This window comes from Pezoporus occidentalis, unplaced genomic scaffold (assembly GCF_034315485.1).
Source record: "Pezoporus occidentalis ecotype Australia unplaced genomic scaffold, CSIRO_AGI_Poc_V1 ctg67, whole genome shotgun sequence".
In the NCBI taxonomy this organism is placed as follows: Eukaryota; Metazoa; Chordata; class Aves; order Psittaciformes; family Psittacidae; genus Pezoporus; species Pezoporus occidentalis.
Window position 1 is genome coordinate 1,752,558 of NW_026916019.1, and position 27,172 is coordinate 1,779,729.

A 27,172-nucleotide genomic window follows, 5' to 3' on the forward strand; every position below is an offset into this window, starting at 1 on the left:
GTGCTTGGTTGGAAGGGGGGGGGGGGGGGGGAGTAGTGATTTGTGTTATACCTTAGTTACTAAACTGTTCTTATCTCAACCTGTGGGAGTTGCATTCTTTTCAATTCTCCTCTCCGTCCCTCCGGGAGTAGGGGGAGGGCAAGAAGGGGGGGAAGTGAGGGAACGAGCTGTCTGACTGGTTTTAAACCACGACACCTTTGAAACCTGTAGCCTGAAGTGCAGTACAGGAGGAAGTGTGAAAATGAAGGGTGAGAAAATGAGAGGGAATTTATTCAGGGTGGATGTTGTTATTTGACCGAGTGTCTTTGGAACAAGGATGACTGTGAAGTTGAATGGTAAACAAGCAAATATCCTGTGCTACCTATGAAATAATTTGTCTTAAACTCTAAATAGAATAAGAACACTTTGTGCCTGCTTTAGTCCTTCATTATGTTATGGCAAGCCTTGCTCCACAGTGCTCTCTGCTGGAAGTTTACTATGTTATAATTTTGTATCAGCAGTAATTTTGCTTGTTTTTTCACACTTGTGAATTAGGTAAAATTGTAATAGTCGGTTCTCCCGAAGAATTTGTTCCCACTGTGATATAATGTCAGGTAGCTACATATTTTCATGTTGAGTCAAATCAACAGTTCATAAAGGCACAAAAGCCTGTGATGGGAATGCAGAGTGAAATCTGTTCTCAAGAGAATCAAGTCTTTGATAGTGAATGAGAGCAGGTAATAGAGCTTTGTCCCTGTCTTGCCATGGGGAAACACACAGTACCATCAAAATACATGTCCACAGTAAACTGCCAATGTAAGTGTACTTTTGGTGGTGTTTCTTTGTTGTTTTTTTTTTTTCAATATCCACATATGTTGAACATTTCTTCTTTGTTCCCAGCAGCAAGTCGATGACTTTTTGAATGTCTACTACTCAGTGCCAGAGAGCATCCAGAAGGAGAGTGCTTGGGAAACACAGACATATGTTCATTTCTGTGATGGCCAAGGAGTGGCACTGACTCTCAAGCCAGAGCACAGAGTGGAAGATGTTTTGTCTTTGGCATGCAAGGTACTCGTTTTTTTAGTGTATGATTGCCCTTTGTTAATAGCTGTGGACTTGAGAAAGAATGTAATATATCAGAGGGTGACTAAATAGTGAGAGCATAATACCAGCATCTCTCTCCCACTGTATTTAGGGACATTCTCCTGTTTCCTTTAGTTGTGTCATTTATGTGTTGTAGCCAAAGTAGCAGGGCTACAGAAGGGTTTTCAAGAAGCATTGCTTGAGACAGCACACAGGGAATACTTAAAGAGCAGTGATGGTTTGCCAGGTAATCAGCACATGTCATTGTGTTGTCATTGCAGTGAACCCAATTGTTCTGTGCAAATTAATCACAGAGGAGTCATGGGGACTGGTTTAGTTAATGCTAGGAGATTAGACATTTAAGACTGCTGTGACAAAGGCTATCATCTATGTTTGCTCCTTAAAGAATGCTTTTAAGCTTTTAATTAAATGCCAGCTCTACTTGTGAATGTCAGAGTGCATTCTCTTCTGAAAGCAAGTGCCAGCAATTTGAGAGGGATTGCTATAGGTCTTGGGACAGAAAACTGAATCACAGGTTGAAGATAAAGTAGAAATACTAATTTTAACTACAGGCAAAAGTAGCACCTCTAAAACATACCAGTGGACCTGGCACCTTTGTCTTCTCACGTGTCAGTGCTTGAATTTAGCTCTAATGAATCATGCAAAAAAGCTTTTTAGAAAAACTAACTTCTTACATCCATGGTCAGTTTTCTGACAACTGGCAAATACAGTTTATTTACTTCACGAGTACAGGGGAAAACAGGAAAAAAGGAGTCCTGCTCTGTACAAAATCCAGCTGTAGCTTTTGGCATCAGTTAGCGTGAACTTTCAGGTGAGTTCATTCAACTGGCTTGAAGTTAATGACTTTTGAGTCTTCTAATGGAGGAAAAGACCCAGTTTAATGGCTCTTTGCAGCTGGTAATGTTGTAAACAAACAAAAATTATACAAGTTTTTAAAAATCCGGGGTGAACTATGTTTTTTTTAAATCAAAACCAGCACACTGGTTTAGCCAAGTGGCAATGCATTTCACTGGCATCACTGAGAAGAAATTATCTTCTCGTGGCTTTGGCTGGTGGAAACTGAATACTGGAGAAACAGTTTAATGCCTGGCTTTACTGTTTGAACATTCACTAAAGCAGTTGTCTGAGATGTTATTTGACCACAAGATGGCGCGGTAGAGCTGAAACATTTGGAAACAGTTACGGTGCTTTGCAAGACCACTGAAAGAAGAAATGAATTTTATAAACTTAGAATTAAGTTGAAAAGGAAATTCCTTACCTCTGTTACTCCATCATTCCAAAGCAGTTGCAACTGTAAAGCTGATTTTTAATTTTCATTGTCTGTATTGCATTTAAAATAAATTAGTTTTGAATTATTTGATTTTTTTTCTTAAATGTTTTTCTGTTTTATTTGTTCTTTCTATTCTGTGTGTAAAGCTTTTCATAAGCATTCTCTAACGCTGAATACTTTCTGCTCATCTGTCGTGGTTCTTTTCCTTCTTACATTTTCATTCTGCTCTGGTGAGTGTAAGGAATCTTTCTTCTTAACAGAACATGTTTGGATGTTATGTGTATAAGGATAAAGTTCAAAGGGGTTGTTGGTTTTTTTTCCCCTCTTCATTCATACTTTATTGGGTTTATACTTTTCTCATTTCTCTTTTCCATCCAAGGCTTTTGGGTAGCACATATAGGAAAAAAGTGCGCATTTGAATACAGTTGTTAAGGATACAGAACATATGCAACTTGTAAACTGTTGCACATAATAAAACGTTAAGGTAATTGCTAGTTACTCAGTAGATTTAGATTTTGTAAGCTGCAGAGGTGTGTTAAAGAGGTTAAGTAACCCTCAGGGATGCAGTCATTCTTTGTCTTTTAGAAACGTTGCTTCCTCCTGCTTTAGAAATGTTGATCTATTAATATGCAAAAATGAAATACTGTTGTGCAGTGGTCTCACCAGCATCCTGATTCTCAGAGACTTCCATCAGGGGCTTGGAACTTTCAGGCTAATATCCTTTGCAATATTCCTATTTCCCTTTTACTTCCTGTTAAGACAGGATTTTTGCTTTGACCTCACATGGTGGAAAAAAAATAGGTGAAACTCTCTGATCATAGATTAAATCCAGCAATAAAAATAAAATCCAATAAAGGCAAACCCTTAGGGAACCTGCTTTCCATCCCATCCCCTCTCCTAACAGCCCATACATGCATATACCTTTCCTACATCAGAGGAAAAAGTTGCTGAGCAAAACTGAGTCATTAAATACAGTCACAGAAAAAGGTGGTTGTGAGTGCAAGTTCAAAAGGACAGAAAATAGTTCTGGTATCTCTGGAAACGTACAGCAGTGCTCACTTAATCTAATAGCCAAGATCGGTGTTTATGAAAAGATTTGGGAGGATCATAAGGGAAAATGGAAATTGCACTTGAACCTTATCTTCTAAGGATTGCAGCTAGTTTTGTTTATGCCACAAAAATAGTTAGAAAATGACTTGTTGAGGATTGCTTTTGCATGATTTCGGGGGGGGGGGGGGGTGGGGGGTGTGCAGGTGGGGTGGGTGTGTGTGTCACTTCTTTGTCTTCTGGGACTCTGGAAATCCAAACCCCATTCTCTTTATTCCTTAGATGAAACAGCTGGAGCCAAGACATTATGGCCTACAACTCAGAAGACTGGTTGATGAAAATACTGAGTATTGTGCTCCTGAACCATATGAATACATAGTAGACCAGGAAAGTGTGACTCCTTTTAGATAAAGCTTCATGATGTCTGTAACTACAGTTGCATTATCACCCTGGAATGTATGAGATTTATATCTAAATGAAAGTGTTAAAGCTGTTCCCGGGTTGCATTCTGCCATCTTCTTTTGCACACTCCATGCCTATGCAGACATAAGTGGGGTTTCTGGTGGAAAAGCAAAGTGTCAGTCTCTCCTGCAGGCTGGGTTTACTGTTTTTAGCTTCCTATGCATTTAGTCCCACTGATACCAGTGATGCTTGCACAGTAATGCAAGTTCTATGTGTAAAACCAGCAAAGTTTGGCTCTTTGTTGATAGAAATAATATTATGCTTATTTCTCGTGCTATATGTTTGGGTTTTGATGTTTGCAGTTTCATAATTTGATGACTGCTGTTGTTTTTTCCCAACAGGTGTATGATGAAATAGAAATTTGTCCATTAAACGTTTATCACATTCATCTTACAAAGACTGAAAACATAAGTGATTTTGGTAAGCTCTCAGGAATTTTTCTTTTTATTCTTCTCATTACTTTCTTTCTTTCTTTAGGACTTTTCTGTATCTGAGAGCAGGTAGAGCCATCCTTAATAGCTCAAAGTCTGAGTCTGCAAAGGACTTGAGGCATTACAACAAAGACAAAACTGGTTGTTTCACACTGGCAAGCAATTTTTTTATGTTTGATAAGGGTCCACTGCTGCTTCAGTCCAAAATGACTGAAGAATGGAATTATCACAAGACAAATGTCCTTTACCAGGATTAATAAAATTGGTCAAGGTCTGCCCTTTTTTGGTAGTGGGATCTTCTGTTGGGACACTATCAGCAGTGTGTCTTTTGGTACAAATTCTGACAGGCTTTTTATGCATGGGAGAAAGTTATACCTAGGAATAATTATGTCCCTTGCAAAGATACTTCTGTAAGGCAGCTCTGTGCTGTTCTTTAACTGCAAGTGTGTTGGTATAAATTACTCCTTTCTGGGCTGTCTCACTCATGGTGTATATGGATTTTCTGCTTTACAGTTTGGGTTTCCAGGTTTTGGATCTCTTTAAGAGACCTCTATGTGTGATGGACACACTACAGAACTCTTACTATAACAATGGGCTGTGTTACTGAAATGTCATATGGGGCTGAGGTAGAAATTTTTTTTAATATAATTGGTTTTTTTTTACAGCACAGCGTGACTTTTCCTGGAAGTTGAAAAGTTCTGTTAACTTTAACTTAACCTCGTAATGACTGAGAAACAATGTGATAATTTCTTTGCTCTGTGGATGTGTCCTGACGAGAAAAATTCTTCCTCTTGTTTTGTAGTCTACTAAATACACAAAAAAAGGGAAATGTTCCCAAGGGAGTTTATTTTATTTAAACCTCTTCTGCTTTAGGCTTTGCTGTCACAGCACAAGTTGACGAAAATCAGCATCTCACCCATATATTTGTAAGTGATGTTCTCCCTGATGGACTGGCATACAAGGAAGGTATTATGTCATATTTATGTTTAAAACTGTACTTCATTATCTTTTTAAAGCCCCAAACATGAAGGAGCTTTAGTACTGCTGTCTGAAATGGTTCTTGTCTTTTATTATTCATGGTTTTCTTTCCTGAAGACCATGGAAAAATGTGATATTAGGAAAGATACTGTACAAAGAGTAACTGAATTATCCTTTCAATATAGCGGGGAGAGTTCTTGTTCACCCTTGGAAACAAAACCTTTGTTCAGCCATCTGACCAAGTGCTTTTGCTCAAAGGAGTTCATCTCACACTGGGGAACCTCGTGGGCTTGGTCAGTCTCCAAGACCGTCATTTCCACTTTTGCTGGCAACGAAAAGTAGCCTCCCTTCCCAAAACAGTTTTCTGCATATGTTTCTGTGAGTGCCTTCTTTACTGCACTGCTCAGAAACTGTGCTTCTCTTCATTGGCACAGCAGGATCACATGAGTTCTGCTCTCCACAAAGCAGAGAGAGAAACCTGGAAAAAAGACAACAGCGAGTTCCATTTGCTATCTGAGGGTAATGACCACTTGGCTATAGCTGACCTTGAAAGGCAGTGATTGCCACTGTTTAGATTTATACAAAAGCTGATAAAGACTCCATCCCCTGTTGTTCTAGTTTTGCATGAATTATTTGACCCGTGTGACTAGTGCCTTGTTCTTCCCACATAATGAGCTAGGTGTTATGGTCCTATACACTGGTGGTATCTGATTCATGAGAGGTGCCTCTATGCTAATCTTCTTGAAAGATGCGCTGCCTTCCCATCCACAAATTCTGTAGTATCTTTTGAAAGACACAACTCAATTGCTTTACTGTGTGTAACACCTATCAAAGTAAGCATGAGGTCAGTGGGTGTATTTATAGCACAAATAAAGCTCCCATGGATTCTAATGGATTTCTTGCAGCATTAGGCTATTTGAATTAAAACCATAAAAATAGATGGTGAATCAGTGTAAGCTTTGTTTTGTGACCCTTTACAATTGTATTCCCTATTTGTTTTTCTCTTTCTGCTTCTTTCCTTTCATATGCTCCCAGGGCTTCGAGTAGGCAATGAAATCCTGAGCGTAAATGGAGAGGCAGTGTCTGATCTTGACCTCAGGCAGATGGAGTTACTGTTTTCAGAGAGAAGCATAATGCTCACTCTGAGAATGAACCAGTACGGGACCCAGCAACCCTTATGTGCATCCTGGTCTGATGGTGACATTTCCAAGGACCCAAAGACTTTGTTGCCCCCTCCAAACCAGTCACAGCTCCTAGAAGAGTTTCTAGATAATTTCAAAAAGAACACAGCAAATGGTAAGAGGTTGGCAGTAATTCCCTTAATTTCACCTTACTTCCAATACCACTGTTTTTTAAAGCTCAGTTATGTTTAAAATCCTGTGCTTGCCTTAGTGAGAAACCCAAGTACAAATTAAGTTCCATTTATGCTCTGCATCTGTTGTTATATTAATTTCTAGAAAGTAGAAATGGAAGGGAATATGAATTTCTGCATGGAAATCGTATTCTTTTAATCTGTTTAGTTGCACATCCAGTATTATCAAGTGCTCTCTTAACTGTTCTGTGTCATTTTGGGTACCTCTAGCACATCTATTTCCCAGGCACTGGTGGTTGAAATGATGCAATGACTTTTTGAGGCAGAAGTATTGTTCTATGTTTACCATGCTTTACATATGATAAAGTACCACATGCATTCAGAGTACTTTAATGCAAAAATCACATTTGCCTCAGAAGGGAGTCATTTAGCTCTGCTCCCACCCGGTGATATTGTGTTCCCATTGGACACAGCTACTTGCTGCGTAGAAGAAAGTCTGTGAAAACAACTTTCATAGGAATTGTTTTGCTACTACCTGCTTATATTTCTTACTTAATGTAATATCACTGTATTAAGCATTGCATGGAGGTAATATTTTAAAAGTGCTGTTTCAGAGTGAGATCCTGATGAGTTTCCATATGAGGAGCACCAGGCAGGGAAGGTGCCAAAAGCCTACGTGATGACTGCTCCTGGATGGCACACGGCCCTCCCTAGCCTCCAGGAAGGTTCTAGTGCTCATTGCTGGATTACCTTTTCAGGTGGAAATAGATAGTGTCACATAGAGGGGTACTGCTGCGCTGGGTTGCAGAGAGCTGTGACCACCCTTTCCTTCCTTAGCTGCTCTTACTTCATATGAGAATCTCATCTTGTGATAACAGAATACTTGCAGACGTCTGTCTGAAGTAGAAAGTATGTGGGGATTTGCTCTCCTTCCTTCCCACGTCTTGATTATTTTTCAAACAAGATAGAAGCAAATTTAACTCGTTTCTTGAGTGTAAAAGGTGCTGTTTCCTTGCTGCACCTCTGGGGGATGCTAGTAAAATTCTGCAGGAAGGCTAGTCAATGTGCACGGCTTTGTGAGGAGCGCAACAAGAGGTGCAAAAAGGGATCCCGATTTTTGTATATAATTATGGTGGCAAGTGTTTTCTGATTGGATTTTTTTTTCAAAATTAAAAATAGGAGAAGAAAAAGAATCACATAGGAGAAGTTGTTAGAATGGATTTAATTATAAAGCAATCTTATTAGGTCATCTTTTGAAATTAAAAGAAATATGAATACAAGATTTGTGATATAGTAAGTAGGATCTCTCTCAGGGGCCTTGTTTCAATTTAAAATGCCATTAAATTGACTAGTGGCACATAAAAGTTAGTGTCATAAACCAAAAATTATGATAGAGCTAATTAATTACATAATTATACCAGGGCTATCATTCAGCTTGTTGGCTTGCTATCATAGGCCAGCATTACCTGGAGTATTCCATATAATAAATGTATGTGTCCATTCACTAGATTCTTCATTCCTCCGGGATAAATTTGCAACCTGCGCAAATATTCCATTATAATAGGAAATTACTGGAGTATGTATTATACTCTAAGCACTAGTGGATAAAGGGACATAGTGTATTTGCTTTTCTGCTTAAAAGCAACTAAGGAAGATTTATTTTATTCTGAAAGGGAACAAATAGTTCTAAATTAAGCTTTGTGAGAAGGACTTTCATGTTTATTGAATTCAGTGCTTAGTGTCTGATCACCTGATCGAGTTCAAATAGAAACAGAAGAAAATGGCATTACTTTGAATTAATAGATAATCATAAAGGGTTTAACTGTTCTGTGTCCTGTTGCTCAGGATTTTAATAAGATTTTAGGTAAGAAGAGGGAGCATTTAATGATCCAAGCAGGGATTTGGAGGCCAGAGCCTCCTAAATTCATATCCAGTGTTTAATACTGTTCGATCTCCTTTGGTAGAGTTGAGTGAGTCACTCTTAAGACCACAGTTTTCAGAAATAATTTGTGACATTTGCTTGTCCATGTTGAGCCTGTTCTTCCAAGGCAGTGCCTTTGAAAGTCAGTTAATGCCAGCAGAGGGGAACATCTTTCAAAAATCAAGCACAATTTGGCTCCAGGTACATACCTGGAGTTAAAACCATAAATGGTTCTACTGCCACCTGCCTGCTTTTAAAAATTAACTGACTGTATTTATCTTTCTAGAGTGTTAATGAGCTAAAATTAACAAAGTGTTTGGAAAATAGAAATTTTCGGCACTGAGTCAGGTGGTAATACCCTGCCTGGTGCTTGGTGGCAACCACCAGGCAAAAGCAAACCAGAATTTACTTTAAATCACTGGCTTCATATAACTTGGATGGTAACAGTTTGTCCACATTTGTTTATGGTTTGGTAACTGCTTAGCACAACTGTGATGAATGCCTTTTTCTATGTGTTATGCTATCTTAAGGATACCCAATTGTATCTCATGGCAACTTTGGCAGCCGTTACTGTACAGAAGGGAAGTGCTTTCCAACCCTAACGATTCTATGATTCTATGATTGACTTTCTCCAAAGCCACTAGCTCTGCCAGTGCTAAAAGTAATTCCTAGGGAATTTTCTGTGAGAGTGATTCATTTTCTCCAAGAGGTTGCTATACCCTTGTTAGCTGTATTTTGGACCTGCTGTGCTCATATCATTTGATCTCCCACATGGCAATGCTATGTGGTGACTGTTTAGCCACTTGGCTAGCAATAAGCTTATCCTGGAAAAGAAATGAGATCAAGTACTTTTAAAAAATGCACTTGTAAATGTGGAAAACCAAATAACAGAGCAGCTAAATTTGCTTCAAGCTCCAGTGCTAAGGAAATTAAACAAATATTTGTGTAGAAATAAAAAATGAGGGAATTGGACTGGAATTCTTACAGCTGGGGAAGAAAAAAAAAAAGCCTCATATTTTCCTCCCAGTGGATATTTGAGGAATAAACAACAGAGAAGGCACAAGATTGAAAACTGTATATTTAGGGCAACCCTGTGTGGGTTAATGGTATATCTATAGAGTGCTGAGGTAGGAGGTAGAAGTGTTAGTAGGTGTGAAAACCCATTGCAGTATGTGAGTTGCTGTCTGAGTTGTACTTAATTTTTTTTTCCCCCAGAAAGTGGGGTTTTGCCACAAAAGCTGTCATTTCTGGTTAGCTGACACTGTTGAAATCAACCCTAACTTGTAAATAGGTCTCTGTAATTAAGAGGAAAAAAAATAAAAAGGGGGAGGGAGAGAAAAAAGTGGTGAATGGCAGTTTCGATATGCTTTAATGAGTTAACACACTTTCCTCTTGGTGGGTTAGAGAGCTAAATGGGAAAAATAAAGATGGTTGTGCTGTTCCTTTGCTCTCTGTTGTAGCCCTCAGTTTTGGGGAAAGGCACTTACCTTCTGCATAGGGTCTCGGTTCCTATCTGGCCCGTCTTTCTAGAGGTGTGGCCCCAGGAGCATGAAGAAGTCTTGGGTGCTGCCAACAAAGGGGAGGCTTGCTCCTCCTCTTCCTCCTCCCCTGCACTGCCTTAGCTTTCCCTTCCAGCCTCACAGCACTCACCCCACCGCTGTGCTGGCAGCGGCACTTGCTGGAGCCTTTGAAGAAGCTAATCGAGGAGAAAACTTTCTTTCCCCCTCCCCTGCAAACTCGGTGAGTTGAGCCAGTGGGTGCAGGGGTCTGACAAGAGCCAGAGCCAGGCAAGGAGGATAAGGATGAAGGTGAGCAGGCAGGTGCCAGCAGAGAGCTGGTTGCAAGGAGAGTTACTGTCAGAGAGGGCAAGCTCTCTTTCAGTTGACCTTCCCACAGAACACCTCTTCAGCCATTTTCATAGAATCCTAGAATGGTTTAGGTTGGAAGGAACCTTAAAGATCATCTAGTTCCAGGCCACCTGCCATGAGCAGGGAAACCCTCCACTAAGCCAGGCTCCTCAAAGCCCTGTCCAACCTTGCCTTGAACATCTTCAGAAAATGTTCCCATTTTGGAGCATGGGTTTTGCCTTCTGCTTTCCCACCTCTTGCACTGATTCCTGAAAAAGAGCATAGTCTGTGACATGCTGTTTTGAATCACTCCTGATGAACCTATTCCCCTCATGTGGTAAGTGGCTCTTCTGTTGCCGAAGACATGAACCATTTCTGATTTTTAGCTTAGTAAGCACTCACAGAGGCAAAGCACATCAGTCGGCCACAAGCTTAATTTTGACATGACTAAATTATTATTGAGAGTGTGTTTTTAAAATTAATTGGCTTGGATTAAATTCCAAGGTGCTTTCTGTTTCAATAAGCTTCACTAGATGGTTTAGATGCCTCTGTAAAGTGTAAGTGCAGCTCACAGCTTCTCCAGAAAACTTGCTCCAACCAGGTTTGTCAGATACCACCAAGTTGAGGGAGGAAAAGAAGGGAGACAGAGGTTGACTCTGCAGCCAGCTGGCTGTATGCATGTTGCTGCACACACCTCCCCAGGAAGCAGTCCCTGTATCCTCCTCCAGCCCCAATCCAGCCTGAATATCAGAAAGACCTGTGTGTCCCTTTTAAGACTAGAGACAAGTCAGGAGGATGTGAAACTAAGGTCATCTGTAGCCTCCAGAAGCTGGGAGCTGTGCCTGGAGCACTGCCTCAGACCACTCTGCTTGTTGCTGTTTGCCTGTAGTTTTTAAAGCATTTTGTACATGTCTTTTAATATAAAGTTTAGTTTTTAAAACTAAACTGAGAAACATTTCTAAATTAACTTCTGCATTTAGCTGTTCCCAAACCAAGTCCTGTTTGTTCACCTAGCTGCTGTTTCAACAGTTAAATTCTCTTAATTGTGCTGTAGGTCATGGCCTTCTTTCCACTCCATGTGTGAGGAATCAAAGAATTTTTTTATTCTTTCACAGAAAACTTTTGAGCTCAGAAGAGGTGAATATTGCTTCTTAGCTTCCCAAGTTCTAAGGGAACCCACAGTCCTGATCTGTGTTAGTTGTGCAGGTCTGCACACATCGCTCACTCTTGCCTAGTAGATCTCATCCGGTGGTTTTGTGTGGTGTGGGGCAACACACAAGAAATGCATTGCTTCTTTTTAACATAGACATGTAGTTGCCTATGCAACATGACTGCTTATCTGCCTGAAGATAGATGACTGCTGGGTTTTCTTGTTTTTAATCACTACCTAATTTACTTCAGCAGGAAGCCACACAGATGTGATTGAACACGCAGTGGCTGTTCATCAAAGCAAGCTCAGAAGTGAGGTGTGTGTTTACAGTAGTCTTGGACAATTGTGGGAGGTTAGCTCCCACTCCAGCCATTTGTGTGCCGCTAATGCAAGTGTCTGTCCTGTGCTCATATGAATCACTGGGTAAAAGTTAGGTCTGGCCTGTGACAATGCCCAGAACCTTAGCAGTATAGAGGTTAATTCAAACCAAGTGTTTGCCTCTTCAGTGTATGCTAGCGTTCAGAAGCTTGATCTACAGGAGCACTCATTGCCTGCTGCATGTTTTGCAATGCAGTGTTTCCCAAGAGTGTTGGTTTAATGAGCTCTTGCTGGCACTTGACAAACTGTCCTGTTGGCTTCCTGATAGATGCGTATGCTACAAATTAGAAGATTGTTTATGCTATAAAATGGGACAGCCTTAAATGCTCTTTGTTGTGCTTTTTTACTGAAAGAGCATTCTGTTCTGCTTTGCTAAGTGATGCTATGATTTAGTCCCTGTAAAATCAGCGAGCCTAATTGTTCTTTCCTGGTATAAACTCCATTAAAGCCTGTGGAGCTGCACCTTCAGGCTCAGTGACAATATGTAGGCATAAATCATGACATTGCCTGTCCTACTGAATTCTGTGGCATAACAATATGGACAGCAAGAAGATTTATTATGATGATAAAGTTACAGACATCTAGATATAGACCAGTGTCTTAGGCATGACTTAAAGCACATCAAACAGCAGATATTCTGTGTTTCACAGAGGTAAGATAGGTTGAGTAATTATAAAACCTCTTTAAGCTAGCCACAAAGTCTTGCTAAACTATTAAGTAACTTTTTGGGTTGTTTGGTTTTTTTTTTGGTTGTTGTTTTGTTTTTGTTGGTTTTTTTTTGTTATTGTTGTTTTTTTTTTTTTTTTTCTTTTTTCTTTCTGTTTTCACTACTTTTGTGCCTATAAATCCGAGATGAAGAAGAAAATGTACCAGTAAGGTGGTACACTTGGTACCTGGACAGGGCCAGCTCCATTTGCATTCCAACTCTCCTCAGTGCAAATGACCTCTGAGAATGGCCAAAACCATTCTATGTGAGCAATCCTACAGTAGCAGCAGAAACCAGAAGAACCACTGGCAGAACCTCTGCTTGTCCAGTAGCCCCAGCCTGGAATCCCAGTGACAACAGTGGGCTGCAGCCTTTGCTGACACTTGTAGAGGATGGTAGCCGCCCAACATGGGCTCTGCTGTATCTTCCTCCTCCATATCCCAGACACATAGCCCCAGTTGTTGAACTGGAGTAGAAGGGTGATACATAGCTACAGCTAACACTGGCTTCCAGTGAGACTGTATAAAGAAGGCACTTAGGAAACAAATGTATTTAAATAACAATTGAGAAGCAAGTGTGGAGTGTTAAGCTTAAAACTGAAAAGCCTGAACTCTTGTCTGACTGGCAGAACTTGGACAGAGAAAGTTTAGAAAGCTAAATAACCTTATAAAAACATACCATTGAAATGCAGAGGGCTAATCAGGCAGTGCTACAGAATTGCAAGCAGCTATTCCCTATTATGTTGCTAATTTGTATCTCCTATTGATTACTGAATTACCAAATGAGTCAAATTACTTTGCTTCATCATGAACAGTTAAATTAACAAAGGAACTCCCAAGGGATCTAAAGGACTCTGCTCCAGCTTCAAAATGGGTATTTCTGCAGATATTAAAAAAAAACCAACAAAAAACAGAGCATAAAGCAACCTACAGAAAGTCACACTTGCAGAAGTAGGTGGCTGACTGGAGCTAAGCCACTGTTCAGCATGTGGCACAACATGTCTTAAGCAAGCTGTACGATACAAGAATATTTGCATTAACATACTGGCTTTTTCTAAACAAGAAAATGTCCTGCCTGAGCATTTCAGACCCTGGCTAGAAGTATGAGTTTCTCCTTATCTAGGCAGTATCAGATCTGCAAAAAGAAGCAGCCTGGTTACACTGTCCTTCAGGAAGCATGTAGAGCACCTTCCAGTGTTTCGTAGTTTGCTCCCTGAAGGGATGAGAGGGGATATGAAGGGAACTTTCTTCTCTGGCCTGTGATTGCATGTCCTGTTTGGTAACAATTTGTCAGTGACAGGCATCTAGTAATTCTGTGCTTAAGAACCCTATTTGAAGACTGGTGTTATGACAGCTGTATGCTAATTTTCTTCCCAGATTTAACATCTTGAATGAATTTCTGAATGAAGTTTCTAGCTACACCAAAGAGTCAGTTGTTACAGCCTTTATGCTAAGCTGAGAACATACCTTCTAGTCAGTCCCGAAACAGATTACAAAATGCATTGGAAAGCAACAAATGATAAAAGACAAAATACCTTGCAGAATTAAAAGATTTCTGAATTATTAAAATCCAATGCCTTTTTTGTGAATTTCTTTAGCATGTTTAGTTTTAGCTGTCTAGAAACTGAAGTTACATCTACTAGGAGACTCAAGTCATATTAATTTAGCAATAAGAATATGTGCTAGTTGGTATCTGAAGTTAGGTCAGAGGCTTTCAGAAGAACTTGAAAATTTTCTAGGCAAAAAAGAGGAAGGGGTTTTGAATTGGTAACAAATTTATTGTTTCACTATCTTTTTATCTGTTGGCTAAAGCAGAATGAAAGCTATAAACCACTGTACAGTTAATAACCACAGTTACCACCCGCAAATTGGTTTTAATTTACTCCAGCATTGGAGTGTGAATGCCTAGTAATAATACATGTCTGTTAGTACCAGCTGTGGGGTAACAACTGAATTGGAACTGTGCAATAGTTAAAAACTTCAGTTAAATTCCAGTTAAAATTACTGAATTGAACTAACACTCCCATAAGTCTGGAAAATTTAATTGGAGATTAATAGGAGCCTGCACTTAAGGTCCATGGTACCTTAGTCATTTGCCCAGATTCATAGAGAACCCCAGTGAAGATGAAAGGTGAATTAAATTGCTTTGGCTTTCAGATTGATGTTTCAATTGGTATTTCTCATAAGTGGCTGCAACCTACCTGCCTTCTCCAGTGTAAATGTCTGTTGTGGGACACTTAATGAATCCTCCATGGGAGTTTGAATTCTACTTCTAGAGCTCTCTTGCTTTTCTCCTGATCACAGTTAATGTGCTCTTTGCAACCTAGATAGAAATTTAAAGGGCTGCAGAGATTGCAGGGGCTCTGTACTGGATGCCAGTTGCACACTGTTCTCTGCTGATCTCAGGATATAACATAAGCCAAAGAACTGAAAGGTCTGATCCTCAAATAACAAGACACACAAGTTATGAATAACTGAACTAGTGAACCCAGCACCCTTCATATCTCTCTGGTGAAACTTGGATGCTTTCTTTAACAAAGATTGTGAGAATGTCTCTTGAAAGCCATTCAGTAAATTCCTGTGGATCAACTGTTACTTTTTGAAAGATCTCTCTTGAAGTCAGAAAGAAAAAGCAAACAGAAGGAAATGCTTACATACCTATTTTTAAACTGCACTACAAAAGAGTAAATATACTGTTGAAAACCTGAAATATATTTGGTTGTATCAAACCAAAAGAAATAAGCACGTGTGCTACCTGCCAGGTTGAATTGTTTAAGTTATAGGTATTAGACTCCAAAGGAGTACATTCAGAGTTCACCACACTGATACTTCTCCAGGCAGTGCTGGAATGTTTCACCTACCACTCCCTGTTTTTCAGTAAGTTTGAAGGCATTAAGACCACCAAGGCTTTGTACCTTTCTGAGAGTTGGCTCAGACTTTAGTATGATTTACACCAGGGATTTTGGAAATACTTGTTATCTTCTCTTGGAAGCTTACTTTTCTGTTGATAGTAACATTGGCTAGAAAAATATGGGAACTGCAAGCTTATCATAATTAACTGATCAGTCTGGAGAATTAACACAACAATAAGAAATGCAGCATTCCATACACCTAGCTTAACTTTATTACCCAAATGTAATATCTCATTTCCGTCCGAACCATGCAGCTGTGTTATGGAAAAGCTCTGTAATGGGGAGAGGGAGAATATTCTACATGCTGAAGATTGGCTGTGTTGTGTTTTATTGTCAGTTTCTAGAGCGTTTGGGAATTAGTGAAAATATTGAATGCATTCTTTCCTAGTGGATAGACTGGACCTCCTATAATTCCTTGTAATTACAGATCCTATTTTTTTTTCAAGCTAAAATTCCTATTAGTATTCTCAGAAATAAGTTGATGCCCACTTTTTTTGTAACATCTATCTGAAATCACTGGATAATTTAAAAATGCTGTCAGTTACTCTGATTTGAGATCAGGGTATCTGTACTTTAAAGCCTAGACCAAGCTTGAAGCTCTGCATGTGTGTTTTAAGTACTCCAGATAAAAAAATTGCATCAGCAAGGACATGAAATGAGAGCCCCATTTCCCTCTCATGTGCCAAAGAACTACAAATGAGAAAAAGATCAGTTTGTAGCAGAGTAACCGCTGGAGTTCCTTGTTAAATGAACATCTGAGCTGGAATGAGCAAGTGACTGGGGTGTAGGGCAGCTCTTGGGGTTTCTTTACCAATGTGCACTTGTGATATAAGCATTCTTTTACCCATAAACACCCTTTGCAGTATCTTTACACATCAGTACTAATGAAACTTAAAGTATTTCTTGCACTCTACTGAACAGACAGAGCCTTTCAGTGATCTGTCCATGAAGCTGTATTTAGGCATCTGTGTAATACTCATGCTACATTGGTGACAGAGAAACCTAGAATGGGAAACAATTTCCAGACTCAGTGAGTCCAGTCCTCTGCTAGTCGAGGCTTTCAGCAACCCTATTGATACATTTATCCTATTTGATTTTAAAATAGGATAGAGTGGTTTTATTGTTTGCTCCCAGGTAAGTTGCTTATGTGATGGTTGAAAGCCAGTCTTTTAACTGAAGACATATATATTGAAGATGTGTATTGAAGAGAGAGGCATATTCCTGGCTGATGTTATAGCAATATCTGCTGGCCTTGACCATTGCTTAAGTAGCTCTATCTCACAACTACATGTTGTTAAACCCTTCTTCACACTTCCATGCTTCTTTCATGTTTCCAGCTGAGGAGCCCCAGCTTATAGAAGGAATTGCTCTTACTGGTCCCTGAAACCTTGTTCTATGTAACTTCATTATGGGACTGTGGCCCCATCTTCAAGGTCATGTTGCACCTCCTTTATGCATCTCCAGTCATGCTCTTAATTAATGCTGTGTATTAACTTTGAATGATTAAAGTATTTAATAAGAGTAATTCCTATTGTACTTTCTTTAATGAAACAAATAATGAAAACACCAAGTAAAATTGGTCCCCAAATCCATGCTAGACAAAATCTATCATTAGCTTCTCCTGGGCTTAGAAGTACATTCAGGCTGATCTACTGTTATATTATCTGCTAGCAGTTCTGCCTTAATTCCCATCCTTTTCATTTTAGCTAATAATTTCCCTCGGGATATTATAAAGATTTATTTATTTATTTATTTACTTACTTTTTTATTTTTAACTAAATTTCCAGAAGGTTGAATTTACCAAAGACAGATGTCAGGTTATTTTGACACAGTCTGTTTACCCATACCGTATGTATATAACTTTCAATTTATCTCCACATTGTAAATTTTCCTTTCCTAAAATTGATTGTGAAAGCCCTAGGTTACTACATAGGTCACAGATCTCATTAGATTTCCCCAGCATTCTTGTTTCTTCTTTAAACGTAGCTATTGCTTGTTATTCACCAGCTGCATCATCCACTTTTCCCTATCATCAGTAAAATCATTTATTAAAATCAGTGCTCTTTGAGTTTCAATTTCATATGCCAGGTTTACAGTGTTGAGGGCTAAAGAAAGTTTAATCCTCTGATGAGTTGCATGAGTTCAAATCTGATAGCACCCACCTCAAATATGTAATTTTCTAGTCATTAATTGCTACCCTGCCTCACTCTTCTCTGTTGAGGACAGACAAATTTCAGCCTGAGTCAGTCACATCCTATGGGACTAGCTTTACCATGAACTTTAGGCTCTGAATCTATTTGTTGTAGGGAATGTTTGGTGATATGATTAAGTGGATCAGTGGAGTCATGGATGCTATGAAAGATTTACAGCTGCTAGCTGCTAATCAAGCATCTTACCTTCACTGGAACAGACCCAGAACCCATTTGGTTTCCTCACCTGAATCTGACAGAACAGGTGATTTCATCCCTCTCCTACATCATGGATGAACATCTTGGTGTCAAGCTACTTCTTTTTGCTCTCTGTTAAGGATAATGTAAAGGATATGGTTTCATTCTGATGCAAAGCAAATTGTCTTTGAAATCTCAGAAACATTGCAGAATGGAAACCTGATTTTCCATATTGGCATAGTCACTATATTTTTACTGAGGTCAGGACTGCCTGTCAGGGTGCCTCTTTACTTGCTGAGGGTAGTTATCAAGTGATGCACTGAACTGCTGCTCCTGCTAGGCCTGAAAATGGTGCCCTACAGTGGTCTTAATTTATCTTGGAGTGAGTGACTGAGTACATTTAATTTTGCTGTGTTATCTTCCCATGTAGAGCTGTAAGGGATGTTGTGTTCAATTACCGTTGTCAGTAGAGTGGCAGGTGGAAACACACCCTCTTGCTGTACTTTGAAAAGGGGGTGGTTACACCACCTGCATAGTGCTTGACATGTGTTAACACTTGACATGCTTGTGATGGTTATTTAGCTTTTTTTTTAAATTGGTGGAAAAAAAATATTATAAACCAGAACAAGTTCTGAAGTATTATGGGGAAAAAGAAATCATAAAAGAAACAGGTTCCTCAGTTCCTATTTTCTTCTCATGGTAATTTTGCCTTTGCAGTGAGTGGCTAAAGTGGTAAGAGCAGTGCTGACTAGAAAGTAATCAAGGCTTCTTCATTAATTAAACAGAAAAAAAAAAAGAGATAAGTGACATTTGCATTTGTTGATGGCTTCTTTATGGTAAATGAATTGCCGGATGGTCGATGTTGATGTTTTCCAGTTGATTTCCTTTGGTATCTTGGCTGGGATTGTAGCACAAATTATTATTGTCTCACACATCTGCTAGAGGATGTGTTTCCACTGTACCTTACTGCTCACAAACATGTGAATAACTTCCATATTGACCACTTCTATGTGTATCACCACAGTGATGTGGGAAAGAGACATTGCTGTAGGCGTACAGAGCTCCAGGATATGCTGTATGTGTTTGTTTTTCTCACCAACTGTCCCATCTGTGTGCTCTATGCCTACTTTTAACTGAATGTTGAGTAGTGAGGAGCATGACTTAGGAAGTATACTTTCTTTCAGTTTTAAGTGCTTACATTGTAATTTCTCTTGAATGGCTGTGAGTCACGTATCTGCCTGCGAGCAAGACACAATATTGTAGGAGTAATGGCACTCTTCTTTGCTGATGCCATTGGCAGATGAAGGTGCTAAGCAGGTTCTTAGTACTTGGCTGGTCATTGCTAGATACCAAGCAAAAAGTTTGTTATGCATTTCATATGATGTAGTTAAGCTTTTCACATAATGGCATTTTCTACCTGTACTTTTCTGAGAATTTTAGCGTTTATCTGAGGTTGCGACTCTTCTTGTTTGCTGACTGTATTGGGTTTGTGTGGCAAGGTTTTGGTAGTGGGGAGTCTACAGGGGGTGGCTTTTGTGAGAAGCTGCTAGAAGCTTACCCTGTGTCTGATAGAGCCAATGCCAGCCGGCTCCAAGTTTTAACTCAGTACTATCAGTTCCTTTTTTTTTCTTCCAGACAGGTTTATCACAAGTATGTTAATAGAATAAATCTGATGTACTACTGTAATGGAGCTGTATAGTCAGACTTACCACTGCTTATGCTGGAAAGCCCTTTAAGCAAAGTTTCCAGCAAAGCAGTCTGTGTTCTCTTTAACTAGTCAGTAATGTAATTATAGTGAGGTAAGTGACATTAGAGATAGCTTTCTAAAAATAATAATATTAGTTAAAAAAATTGTCAGAAAGTGCTGATTTGACCTCACATTTGGATGATTTTTAGGAATGTATATCTCCTTGCATTCTTTCCTATGCTCATGCCCAGCAATAATCCAGAATATTATATACTCTCACAGCTTTGAATTAATTCAGTTCATAGTCTCTACAGTTTTATTGCTAGTTTTCCCTGAAAGGGTAGTGGTTACCTGCCTGTAAGGTACACTACTACTTTTGAACATCTTTGTTAATAAGAATCCCATTGTAGAGCTAAATCTAAATTTGAATGTTCAAAGACAATACATTTTGTATGGTTCGGCTTGATGCTCCCTTTCCGTGTAGTACTAGAAGCAGAGAGAATTCCAATATTACACTTGCTGCTGTATTGATGACCTTAGGCTTTGCACTTGAAGTTACCCATTCTCCAAGGTAATACTCATTTTCTTTGCCCTTTGAATTTGGTTGGGTTTTTTTTTTGTTTGTTTGGTTTTAGCTATGCAGCTGATATTGGTGTTTCTGTGCTCTTTGGGAATAATTTGGTAGTTTATAGGAGCAGATCCAAAGGAAGTCTGCTTCCACAGTAAGAGAAGGAAAGAGAGACAGGATATGGATGCTAAACTGATCAGCGAGCCATACGTCCTTCCTTCCTTCCCTCCCCCTGTTAGTTTGTCATGCAACGTGCAGTAGGATGTCCTTTTCCACCTTGGATCCTTTCCGTGTAACTTTTTTTAGGTTTTACTATTTAAAATAACATTTGCTGTTGCTTACCCTAACTACCATCAGCAATGCATTCTGCCAATAGCAAGTGCTATTAAAATGGTCAAGGCTATATAGACCTACTGCTGACAGTCCTATAGACTACAAAGGAAAAACAAAGATCGGGGTGAAGGGAGGAAAAAATATATCATCTGGACAAAGTGATATAATGTTTTGTTTACCTACTTGGGTGGTGTCATCCTGATTTCTTCCGTTCTTGTTGTCTGCTGATCATTTTATCTTATTTTCCTCTTCCTACTTTTATACTTTCTCTTCATTGCTTACGTAGGTTAGTTTTACTTCCTGTTTTGTAAAGGACAAATGTATTGAATGCTCACTTTGTAAAATCAGAGAAAGAACATAGTTTTTTTTTTTTCTCATTAGATAGCTACCTGAGGTTAAACTCTAGATCCTTTATGCCACTGCAGAATCTCTCAATTGCATGCTGCTTGGAGGTATAGGGGAGAAGAGTGGTAAAACCCAGAAGGCAAGTACAAAGAGCACAACCAAGAAAAAAATGGGAAGTAATATCCTTGGCATTGGCTCACCCCCACAAAAAAATGTTATTTAAAGGTCAGTTCAAATTTTAGGAGTTGGCTTACCTTTTGTATACCCAGGAGTAGACAGTGGTGAAAGTCAATAGGCATTCCTGATTTTACCCATATATGGAAGAGAGACTAAAAATTACTTTAAAAGTAGAGGGCAGGAGAAAATTTTTCAGGCTTGGTAGAGGAAGAGGGATAAAAGCATAATAAAATAAATAGAAAAGTCACACTCCTTTTTAAGTTCTTAAAGAAGATAGGTGGTTGGTTGATGGAGTTGTGTAAAATGTTTTTCCTGCAAAGGTGATAACTTGGGGTATTGCATGTTACGTAGGCTCTGAAATATCAGGAGCCACACCTGTCTCCAGGAGGAAAAGGTAAAAAAGCTTGAGGAGAGAAAAGCAGTGGGACCTTGGTTCTGCAAGGATAGGGAAATGACAGAGTAGTCACATCTTTGGGTGAAAAGTGACAACCTTTATGCTAAGCTTGGCATAGACACCTTAGTAACATATGGAAAAATAAAATATCGAGATGAGATCATGCTTAGGTATTTGCATAGGTCTGTCTGCCATGTTTAGTCTTCCCAGGAAGACTCCTCCTGGGCCTAAGGTGCTCTTTTGGCCATAAAATTCCCATTTTCCTCCCAGCTTCGGTCCATATTTGTCAGTTCTTGCTGAGAGGAGCTGGTCCTGCTCTGCAGGGACCACAGCAGCACCCAGGCAGAGAGATACTGTTGTCCTTCACAATTCATTATTGCTAACTCTCATGATTTTGCTGCAAGATGAGTGATATTTATTTTAATTACCACCTCAGTTGCTGGAGTCAGTGATTAAATGAGAATCTTGCCTTTCACTTAAAAATAAATCTCCAGCATTTGTAGGTGTTGAGAAAGAGCTTGAAAATATGGTAATATGGTGTGAATTATACCCCAGAGGCTTAAAGGCTAGAAAACAAAGCAGCAAATTAAAACAAGGCTTCACTTTATTACTATTTTATCTTTTGAGGCTACTCAGATTGAGAATACTGCAGCTCAAAAATCACTTGTTTATTTCTAGAAGTTTAATTAGAATTTCCATGTAAATGTCTCTGCAGATTTTAAGCAGCCAATTGAGGCGCTGTAAAGAAAAAAACCCATAATTTTTATCCGAATGTTCAATATTGTTGAATAGATCTTGAGTTTACATATAAATGTTCTTAAAAGCTACAGTCTGTCAATAAGTAGAGCAGGACAGCGCCTCCTTTGGTTTTTACAATGTGCCAGCTACTATGTGCATGGACTCCAAACTTAGTAAACTTGGTGAACTATTAGTAGCAAGAAGAGATGTTATCTGTGTTATGAACTGTGGTGCCTATTCCAAGGCAAAATTCTCTTTTCTTAAATCTTTAAGGGATTCAGGACTAAGTCATGATGAACAATAGTGTGCTCATCCGAGAACTACTGAGTGCATTTAATTATCCTCACTGATTGTCTCAGCTCAGTGTGTGCTTATTACAGTTAATGCTACCTTTGAAAGCACACTGCTAGAAAGAGTGTTAGGTTTATTTTGGTAGATCAGATTTGTACATTGCTTCAGACAGTCTTAGGTGCCCAGCTGCTGTTTTGAAAGCAGAGTTTTCAGGCACAGTCGCTCCTTGCTTTGACCTTTTGTGTTATTTTTTTTTCTGGCAGGTGGAGAGGATCACAGATTTTGTATTCCTTCTCTACTATTATTTTGGCTAGTAACAAAAGTATTTGCAGATAAAAGCAAATACTTTTCCTGTTCCTGTCCTATAACCCTCTAATTTCTTCGTTTTCTTTTGAATGCAGATTTTAGTAATGTGCCTGATGTCACATCCGGCTTGAAAAGGAGCAGTACTGATGGCATTCTGGACCAAGTGCCATACAGGGAGAAGATTGATCCACCTTTCAGGGTAAGAACATGCTTGACGTAATAGTCGTTATGAACAAAAAGAGTGTTGTAGTGTTAACGCTCTGCGTTTTGTGAGACAGAATTTAATGTATGGCACTAATTTTTAAAAAAAAAAAAAAAGGAAAACCCAACAAAAATGAAGTAACAGACAAAAACCCCAATTATGTGCATTACCTTTGTTTAGTGTTTTATTATCTTGAGGTCACCTGACAGGTCATCATCTTTGGCACAGCTGGTGGGTCTCCAAAAGCAGTGTGATGAGTACAAATGGCAAATAGGTTGAAACTTGTCAAATTCATCTTTCTTTGTTGCTTGAAGCCAGTTCTCAGAGAACCGTAAAGCTGCTACAGCCTTCAAATTGATTCAGTTTGGTTCATGTTTTTTTTTGCTGGTACTTTTACAGCTGTTGTTAAGACTGCAATGACCATAGCAATACTTGCTTAATGTCAGTAGTTTTACACTGGACTGCAGACTTGGAGAGGAACAGTGTTTAGGAGCCCAATCTCTAATTTGGAGTGCCTTTGTGTGTCTGCAGTTACTGTTTGACTTCGGTTGAAGTAATGAATGCTCAGATCTTCTCTCAGTCAGGACCTTGGAAGGTGAGGCAGGGACCCCCAGAATCCGTGTCCACCTTAAAATGTGTTGGTCTTTGAAGAGAAATTATGGTCTCAGAGCAATTTTGCTCTGAGGCAGTCAAATTGCAGCTTGTGTCCAAGATGAACATCCCACTGCTACCGTGGGAGTGTTTTCATGTTGGTGGCTGTAATTTTACTAGGCATTGCAATCCTGACAACAGAAACATTTTTGTTACTTCTGTTGAGTTGGTTATATCTCCAAGCAAATTTAGGATAACACTTGCATTACACTCTTGCATAATACAAATGAAGTTATAAAGTTCATATGGTTCTGCAATATATTACTGTCTTGTACTAGGTTGTATGAAAAATTGGTAGAGATAAGGCAGAACGTAAAAACTCTGAAGACGAGAATAGGGAAGATGTATTGTGCCTCTAGCCGTACCTAGGGGAGCTGATCCTGTCTTACTTTTGGAATTATTTTGTAATCTGCCTTAGTCTATATAGGTGACTTTATGCAGTTTCCTGACAAAGTAATGAGAAGCCCAGTGATTGTGACTCTTCAGCCCACCTCCCGCTGCACAGGGGATTCCCACAGAGATAATCTATATCCTGTGAAACATATTGCTTACACTACTAAAAGTCTCTGCAACCAGACAAGAATGAACTGGATTTTCCTCCCCCCTAGGACAAATTGTTCCTTTGGAAGGGAAAATGTAGATTTCTATTTCTGTACTGTCCTGTTTCAAGGCTTCTGCAGTGTTTTAGGGGCAAGGATCTTTGCAGAAGCACAGAAGAGGTGACCCCAAGGCTTAAGATGACTCTGTAGCTGACTGCACCAGCAGGCTAGTGCTTGGTCAGGTTCCCCCAGGTGCCTTGGGGTACCCTGCTTGACCTGGCTATATGCACACCCCCTCATGCACTGTGTGGATATACGTGGCTGAGCTCCTGTGCTGATAAAGGGGAGGAGGTTTTGGAGCATCAGCTTTACTTTAGCAGAAAAAGCCAGTCCTGATCATCTCTGTCAAATACACCAGATGACAGAAAGGGAGAGTTCAAGAGGATTTAAATACATGAAGAACAATTCATGTACACTAGTTGTTGCGCTGAATGCACTAAATACACTCCAATGCTCTAAATGATGTGCTGCAATTAAAGATAAAAAAAAGGAGAGGGGGAAACACAGATCCACTCCTTGCCCTCTCTGCAGCCTCAAATCTGTCATGTCTAGCAATATTAATGGTTTGTACACAATTTGCTGAAGTAATGGGCTATGGCATGTGGCAGTTTGCTTCTTGGGTTGGCATGCAGGTCTGCTAGTGCCCTTTTAGAGAATTATCTGAAGCTGTCCTAGTTTTGTAGGTGCAAGGGGCAAAAACGGCTTGGCAGAGGCAGTCTGACTTGAACTGCAGCTGTAAACAAGCCTGTGACAGCTCTACAATTTCTGCAAATGGTTTGTAATTGATTGCTGTCTTTCTGTTGGAAGGTGCCTATTACTGTCAGAGCTTTTTATCTGAGTTTTTTTGATTTCTCCGATAGATGTGGAATTAAAAACACCCAGACCTTACAGTAAATGTAGGTAATGTGTATATAGTAGGTGCTTTTGTGGTTGAGTATAAAAGGAATTAAAATGATTTCTGTCTTTATAGCTGTGATTTGAGACTGCTTGCCAGATGAACAACAGCTATTGCTAATAAAAGCTACTTTGAGGAAATTGTGCAGCCTCCAAAAGCACAGCATCTGGATTTGGGTTTATTTTTTCTTTTCTCTTTTGCCTTCTGTTTCCTGCACATGCTAACTTGACCCACGCCTGTGGGAGAGTAGGAGTGCAGACACCTCAGCATTAGGCAATGCTGCAGAAGTATGGGGGAGAGGAGATCTGTAGACTCTGCTCTGTAGAGATGTTGGTGGCGCTAAGAGGTTCTGAGCACAGCCTGGAACAGGCAGCTTGGGATATTTCAGGGGAGAGGCAGCTAGAGATGCTCACTTCCCAGTTGACAGAAGCTGTAGATACAATTACTTGGCTCTGAGGGGACAGACTCCTTTGAAGCTGGGTTGAATTTTGTCCCATAACATGTAAGTAAATAACGGGAGTCTTAAAGCTTTGGATTTAATGGTTGCATGTCTGATTTCTAGATTTTGTGTTTCTCATTTGGAGCATTTTTTTTTTTTTCATTATTACCTTTTTCATCTCATACCAACAACCTAAGCTTAAGCATCATCTTAACTGAAAGTACAGTGAGGCATTTCAGAAGTTCCTTGTAATCTCACAAGAATGAGTCTTTTGTTGCATGTGTACTACATTCAAACATGGGTTCATTCAGTCATTCATTTTTTGTAGCCCAAGAAATTAATCAATTTAGAATAGTTGTATGTTTGTGTTTCATGTGAGAACTAAAAAATTAATTAGAAAGGCAATAGAGGATTGTTTCATTCCAGAAAAGGAAACTATTCCTTAGTTTTAAAATAATATTAAAAACATATGGACATCAAGAGCCATTCATTCAAGATGCTCATTAGTTTTGTCAGCTCTGTAGTTCTGGGATGCCCATTTATACCTTTAATACCTTTAACACCTTTAACTTTATTTTCTATTTTATTTAACAAGGTTAGATGTTATACTTCTAACACATTCTGCTGCAGTACATTTTCAAACTGTGTTAAAATACTGTTTGCTGTGGCATATCGTCCTTACAATTGTTGGTTCTGGAGTACGTAGGCGTGCTGTTGACAGAAGAATAGAGGACCTCAGAAAATGTGGGAATTGAATATGCTTGTCAGTGCAATTAGTTTTAGTTGTGTTTATTCATTTTGAGAACTAATTATCTGTGTTTCTGGTGCTCAGTTAAATCCTGGTATGTTGACAGTTGCCAAGAATCAAGCTCTCTGTACATCCAAGTAGCATGAAGCTGAATAAATAAAAAAATGCAACTTTTCCTTTAGCTACTCATGATTTCTAATTGCAAACTGCATTGGTTAGAAATACTTTCTCTAACCCACAGTTTCTTTAAAGATGAAGTTAGAAGTCTGTTACTAATTTATCTTTAATTTGTATTTTCAATATATTAAAAATATCCTTTTATGAAAGACAAACATAGCTAAAAGGTGAAATTTTACCATTTAAGTACCTCTTATTCTATGGTCTCTTGTAAGAGTGCTGCAATCTGACTTCCAGATGCTCTGAATCTTTTGAGTATCATTGGAGTTAAGTATTTCCAAAATCATATTAAATTTGAACAGACAGAAAGAAGAAACTTCATATAAATGCATGTGTGAGGGAGAAGATATTTTACAGATCTTAAGAAAAAGCCTTAAAGTCTGTGCAAATATTTCACATAACTTCATTATAGTCTCAGCTGTATCTTAGAGTTCTTTATGAAACCTAAGAAACCCAGTAAAAATAGCTAATGTGATGGTTTGTAATCATGGTAAAAATAGTAAATGAATGCAGAATGGTTTTATGCTGGCATCTTCAAAAATTAACATTGCAGATGCAGAAACGGAAGCTACTCTTCTCAGTGATGAGACATTTTGGATGTTAACAAGAATTTGCCCTCTAAAGAATGGCCAACTGGTTTGATTTTATAATGTTTTTGAAGTAGTGCTGTATTTCTTTCAAACAATGAAGTAAAATTGATTCTGGCAATAGGTTGCGCATAGAAACTTACAGAAATTGC

General features: G+C 39.1%; 1 protein-coding gene across 8 annotated transcripts in view; it reads left to right on the forward strand.

Moving 5' to 3' along the window:
- The window catches only part of TIAM2 (TIAM Rac1 associated GEF 2), a 165,477-nt gene that overhangs the window by 111,010 nt on the left and 27,295 nt on the right, over positions 1-27,172 (forward strand). For 4 of the 8 annotated variants that reach the window (XM_062640870.1, XM_062640865.1, XM_062640864.1 and 1 more), the window contains 6 exons: positions 880-1,047; positions 3,683-3,784; positions 4,201-4,282; positions 5,167-5,259; positions 6,307-6,567; positions 22,818-22,921. In XM_062640870.1, the coding sequence (XP_062496854.1) occupies positions 880-1,047; positions 3,683-3,784; positions 4,201-4,282; positions 5,167-5,259; positions 6,307-6,567; positions 22,818-22,921 (810 nt within the window). Of the gene's footprint in view, positions 1-879; positions 1,048-3,682; positions 3,785-4,200; positions 4,283-5,166; positions 5,260-6,306; positions 6,568-10,224; positions 10,245-22,817; positions 22,922-25,399; positions 25,572-27,172 lie in introns of those variants that run through there. The other 4 variants (XM_062640867.1, XM_062640869.1, XM_062640872.1 and 1 more) reach the window with 3 other exon arrangements.